The 5997-nt window shown below is 47.5% G+C and overlaps 1 protein-coding gene across 2 annotated transcripts in view; it reads left to right on the top strand.

Moving 5' to 3' along the window:
* NOXRED1 (NADP dependent oxidoreductase domain containing 1) overlaps window positions 900-5997 on the top strand; it is a 23890-nt gene continuing 18792 nt past the window's right edge. The window contains exons 1-3 of one of the 2 annotated variants that reach the window (XM_013989197.2): window positions 900-1980; window positions 3469-3635; window positions 4169-4340. In XM_013989197.2, coding sequence (XP_013844651.1) covers window positions 4186-4340 — 155 coding nt within the window. In that variant the 5' untranslated portion in view covers window positions 900-1980; window positions 3469-3635; window positions 4169-4185. Of the gene's footprint in view, window positions 1981-3468; window positions 4341-5997 lie in introns of both variants that reach the window. The other variant, XM_021099550.1, reaches the window with a different exon arrangement.

The following is a 5997-nucleotide window of genomic DNA, read 5'->3' as shown; positions in this document are numbered from 1 at the left end:
CTTTTCTTTCCCTCCCGGTTGTTTTGTGCAGAACAGTGAAATAATTGCGCTGTCCCTCGGGACGACTACAAACCCGCCTCAGTAATTGTATTCAGCAGCCTGTCCGCATTTCAGCTAATGGAGTAGCGGTGCTTGTGGCAAAGCAGGGCCATTGGGTCACAGAGGGAGCACTGTCCCCTGGGATAAGACCTGGCCCCTTGTCCCGGCTCTCCCGGTGACAAGCCGTGTAGTGCTGGGCAAGCCCCCTTCTCTCCAGACCTGTTTTCTTTATCTGTAAGGGGAGAGCACACTCTCAGAGCTCATGGAATTCTGTGCTCCTGTGACTGTGCGGAGGGGGTGAACTGGCAGGAAAAGAAGCTGCTCGTACTGAGGCACACAGCAGGCTTTAAGGCAATATCGTTCTCATCTGGCGACACTTTTGCCCCCCCCCAAGACATATGTCAATGTCTGGAGACACTGTGTTACTGCAGGTGGATGGAGCTACTGGCACCTAGTGGGTAGAGGCCAGGGGTGCTGCTAAAGATCCTGCAGCGCACAGGCAGCTCCCTACGAGGAAGAATTGCCCTGCCGCAAGTGTCAGTAGTGCCAGCACTGAGGGAGCCTGCCCTACAGAGGCTGGAGTCCACCTTTTGCTCCTGCACTTTGCCATCATCTCCTTTGCAATTCTCTCCTGATCAACCCTCTTGCTGTTGAAGAAACAGGAGTTTAATTTGCTAAATGCTGCTGCAGTTATTGGCTGATCTTTAAAGAGTACTGGAGTTCCCATCGCATGGCTCAGTGGTTAACGAATCCGACTGGGAACCATGAGGTTGCAGGTTCAATCGCTGGCCTCACTCAGTGGGTTAAGGGTCCGGCATTGCCGCGAGCAGAGGTGTAGGTTGCAGATGCGGCTCGGATCCTGCATTGCCATGGCTTAGGTGTAGGCTGGCAGCTACAGCTCCGATTCAACCCCTAGTCTGGGAACCTCCATATGCCCTGGGTGCAGCCCTAGAAAAGGCAAAAAGACAGAGAAAAGGACTAACTTAACTAGTGTTAAGTGTATGAGGGCTCATTTAGAGAAGCAGAATCACTGGGAGTATATAGTCCATCAATCTGTCTGTCTGCCTGTCTATCCATGTACCTATCTCATCTATATGTGGAATTCATTACAGGGCTTTGACCTTCTCAAGTGTGGCAGCTGGTTAAACAGTCTCTGAGAGGTTGTCTTCATGTCTGGTGGTAGAGCTGAAAATCCGTAGGGCAGGCAGTGGGGAAGGGATGATGGTAAAAAGCGAGGGAAGGGGAGCAAGGATGAGCTGGAGAACCCCTGCCAGTTCTCTCTACCTCCAGTCTGATGAAGTGAGTCCCGTGCAGGAGAAGCTTACTGGTGGCCCGTGTCACGCAGCTGAGCACACACCTGGCCCATGAGTGTGAGAAGCTGCAGAGCGATCTGGGGGAAGGTGTAGCAGTCATGGGCCCAACTCTGCCCCACAGCAACAGGGCCGCCCGTAGACAGCCGACGCGCCTCTCAGCCTCGCAAGCACCGACGCAAACTGGCCGCTGCTACGCTTCCATCTCCAGATTCTGGCGGAAACCTCTCTTGCCCTAACTGGAAACATACAGGGATGAGAATGCTGGACAACGTAGTTCAGCCTGGCTAACCCGACATGTTACAATGCCAGAAGCAGCGAATCCCCGTTTTTGAGAATGCGTCAGTTAGGTATGGGCCTCCATCTAATCCACATTTGCCCAAGTTGACCTGTGCCGCGTTTGCTGAGCTGGGAGGTTTTGAGGAGGTTTTGAGCCTCTCTTTCCTTCGGATCAGGAAACATCTGGATGGCCTCCGCGTTGTTATGGTCTAAGGAAGGCTTTCTTAGACTTGAGATCTTCTCTGCTCTTGACGTCAAGCGCTGAAGACTTTGCTTTTAACATGATTGAGAGAGTGACCTAATAGCCTTCCTAGAAAAGAGATCAGAGAAGCAAGACACTGAAAGTTGTTTTGTAAGTTTCCGCTCTTGTGAAATAGCCAGAAAACGTTTGTAAATCCACAGAGATAAGAAAGAGATTGATGGTCGCCAGTAACTGAGAGGTGGGGAGGAGATGGGTAGTACCTGCTTAATGGGTATAGGATTTCCTTTGCAGGAGCATGAAAATGTCTTAGAAGTTAGAGGCAGTAGGTGTACAACACTGAATGGACTAAATTGTTCACTTTTTTTTTTTTTGGTCTTTTTAGGGCTGCGCCCACAGCATATAGAAGTTCCCAGGCTAGGGGTCAAATCAGAGCTGTAGTGGCCAGCCACAGCCACAGCCATGCCAAATCGGAGCCACACCTGCAACCTACACCACAGCTGACAGCAACATAGGATCCTTAACTCACTGAGGGAGTGCAGGGATCGAACCCATGTCCTCATGGATACTAGTAGGGTTTGTTACCGCTGAACCACAATGGGAACTGCCCTCAATTGTTCACTTTTAAATGTCTGTTTTGTGAATTTCACCTCAATAAAAGAAATTTTTTTAATTTAAAAAGTTTAGAGATAAGTAGTTTCAAATTCTAATCTCAAATTTGCCATTGCTATAAAATAGATTAAATTTTTGAATATTAATTTTTTTCCTGCTTTATTGATGAATAATTGACAAATGAAAATTATATGTATTTAAGTTATGCAATATGATGATTTGATACACATTATGAAGTTATTACCATAGTGAAGTTAATTAACATCTGTCACCTCACAGTTACCCTTTTTTTGTGTGCGTGGTGAGAATATTAAGATCAAGTCTTGGCAAATTTCAATGGACAATACAGTATGATTATTATTATTTTAGCTGCACCCATGGCATGCAGAAGTTCCTGGGCCAGGGATCAAACCCACACCACAGCAGCGACCAGAGCCACAGCAATGACAAGGCTGGATCCCTAACCCACTGAGACTCCAGGGAATTCCGACAATACAATATTAACTATAGTCACCATTTATGTAATTATCTCCAGAATTTTATTTATTTATTTACTTATTTTTTTGTCTTTTTAGGGCCACACTCGAGGCATATGGAGGTTCCCAGGCTAGGGGTCTAATCAGAGCTACAGCTGCTGGCCTATACCAAGGCCACAGCAACGCCAGATCCGAGCTGCCCCTGCAATGTACACCACAGCTAACGGCAATGCCAGATCTTTAACCCACTGAGCAAGACCTAGGATCGAACCTGTGTTCTCAGGGATACTAGTCGGGTTTGTTAACCACTGAGCCATGATGGGAACTCCCAGAATTTATTTTATTTGTTGTTTATTTTATTTATTATTATGTATCCATTGATTTCTTGGACACAAAAAGAAGGGGTTTGAAAAATAACTCTTTGAGTATTCCGGTCTGCAAAAAACAAAACACAACCAGAAGTCCAGAACCTTCTGTTGGGAAATGAAGGCTCTCATACTGCCCTGGTATCGTGCTCTGAAAGCAGTGAAGGAATTCTGCCCTCCTGTTGCAGGTCTGGAAAACCTCTCGGTGGGGCTGGCCCCTTTAAGACTGGAGTGACCCGGTAGCTAAGGAGTCATAATGACAAGTTTCATAGGCAGTTCTCCCTGGAAATGTAGTTCTCCCCCTCCAAGACCGGAAGTACGGAGAAGCAGAGCCATCTTCGCCTCAGTTTGGCTGGTGAGAGATATATGTGGATGGGCTTATACTACATCTCTGGCTTCATTTTCTAAAATCTAGATGACCCTGCCCTAGACAGGGGACGGTAATATTTAGTTTGGATTTTTTTTTTTCCTACCCTGTGGAGGAACACAGAGTTTAGTGAAAGGGGAGGAGTTCTTTGAAATGCAGCCTAGGCGTTCAGTCCTATTTCTAAAACCTAGCAGAGAAGGGGAGAAGGTCCTGGCCCAAGAGTATCTGTGAAACCCAATGCTAATGTAAAAGCATCTGCTGAAAAAAGTGCCTGGAACCTATGTGGATTTTGTCCAGGTTTTCATGAATCCAGTATTCCTGACTCACGGGCAGTCAGTGCTTTAGGAATCCCCCAGGACTCGCACTCAGAGAAGGGGGTGAGAGCTGCCAGCTCAGAACTGGGAGGAGAGGTGCTGACGCCACCCTCAGAGAGCCCAGGCCTTGGGCACACACACCCTCCTGCATAGACGCCTTCTTCTTCTGGGACAGGGAGCCAAACTGATTGGTATCTGTCACCGCAGGAGATGCTGGCTTGGAAATGGACATGCTGGAGGACCTTGAGACCCTGTGGTTCAAGTGTGGGATTCAAGAGGAGGACCACAGTTGGCTCTATCTGCTGGGCCGTTCTCGTGGGCTGATGATCAAAGCCTGTGCCCACGCAACCTTCTTCTGCAAGCTACTCCGTAATTTGAGGTAAGCTTGGTCTCCGAGGTCAGGCGGACAGAGAAGAGTTTCACTGCAGATAATCCAGATGACTTCAGCTTCTTAGGTTGGAGAGTAACTTTGGCGTGGGGAGTGTCTTCCTACCCTTTCCACCCCACACGCAAGTATTCCTGGTCTGAAAATGATTTCCTTTCAGTGAGCAGATTGATTAAATCATTCATTCATTCATTCATCCATCCATCCATTCTCTCATTCACTCTCATTGGGATGACCAGCTTGTCTCCCACGACTACTAATGACAAACCATTCCATGGCTGTTGGCTGAAAACGGGGTCAGTTTTTTCTTTGGGGGCTGAGCTCACAGTGGAATGTTTCCTCACAAGAAAGTCTCCTGAGACTTTGGAGGCCCCTCTGGCCAGAGGACTTGCCTGAACATAGGAACACTGATTTGCAAAGTTCTCAGTCCCGTCCTGGCTTCTGGCACTTAACAAGGGGGTTTGTGAGGCCCTCGGACTAGGCTCCAGGATTCGGTATCTCTAGGTCACTCTGGGAGCATTTGTTCCCCCAGCCCTCAGTCTACCTCTCAGTTTACTTTTCTATGAAATTAGATTAACTCCTAGATGGTGGGACCATCTGATCTAAAGTGAACGTGCTGTGGATACAGCACAGACCTGAGGAGGCAGACTACATCAGGAGTTTGCTGACTGGCTGGTTGATAGGATGCACGAACCTATTGGCTGCTTCTAAGATGACTGATAAGAAACTAAGATGGGGAGCTTTTTTTAACATGCATTCCTCTTCCCTCCCTCCCTCCCTTCTTTCCTTCCTCCCTACCCCTTGGCATATGGAAATTCCCAGGCTAGGGGTTGAATTGGAACTGCAGCTTGCAGCTGCTGGCCTACACCACAGCAACACGGGATCTGAGCCATGTCTGCGACCTACACCGCAGCTCACAGCAATGCAAGATCCTTAACCCACTGAGCAAGGCCAGGGATTGAACCTGCATCCTCATGGATACTAGGTAGGTTTGTAACCCGCTGAGCCACGAAGGGAACGCCTCAGGAGTCATTTTGTAATTAGATGGATCAGGCACAGAGCATTTTCAGCTCTCCTTTTAACCAAGAGAAAAGGTTTAAATAGGATGTGGTTTGTGATACTTGTATGGAAACTTCAGAGATTTAAGACTCCAATTTGCAAAAAAATACAGAACAAATACAAGATTCTGTATAACAACATAAAACAATACTTTCCGTACTCAGAGGTCAGACTTTGTTCATCTTGGGCTATAGAAACACATCCAGAACCAACAGTAAGTGAACCTCCAGAAAGAGTGGCCTCAAATCCTTGGTTCTCAGTTTCTCAGGTCTGTTTTCCCCTACAAACCATTGACTTTTATAAATCATTACATGTGGAAAAAAAAAAAAAAAGGCAAAGTTACCTGGCTTCTTGGGTTTGTACAGAACTGAAAAAACAAGCTAGAAAGAGGAGGTGTGCGGTGGGAGAGGGGTGCATGTGTCCTGATGGAGATGGAAGTTGACAGCTGTCTGCAGGGGAAACCGGGAAGGAATTGGCCCACCATGTTCCAGGTCAGCATGTGACTGTGGCCGTTTACAGTGATGGTCCCGAGTCAAAGAAACACTTCAATATTCGATCTTGTGTTTGAGAGGCAGGGAAGTGCACAGTACAT

This window comes from Sus scrofa, chromosome 7 (assembly GCF_000003025.6).
Source record: "Sus scrofa isolate TJ Tabasco breed Duroc chromosome 7, Sscrofa11.1, whole genome shotgun sequence".
NCBI classification, from domain to species: domain Eukaryota; kingdom Metazoa; phylum Chordata; class Mammalia; order Artiodactyla; family Suidae; genus Sus; species Sus scrofa.
This window is presented reverse-complemented; position numbering and strand designations above follow the sequence as displayed.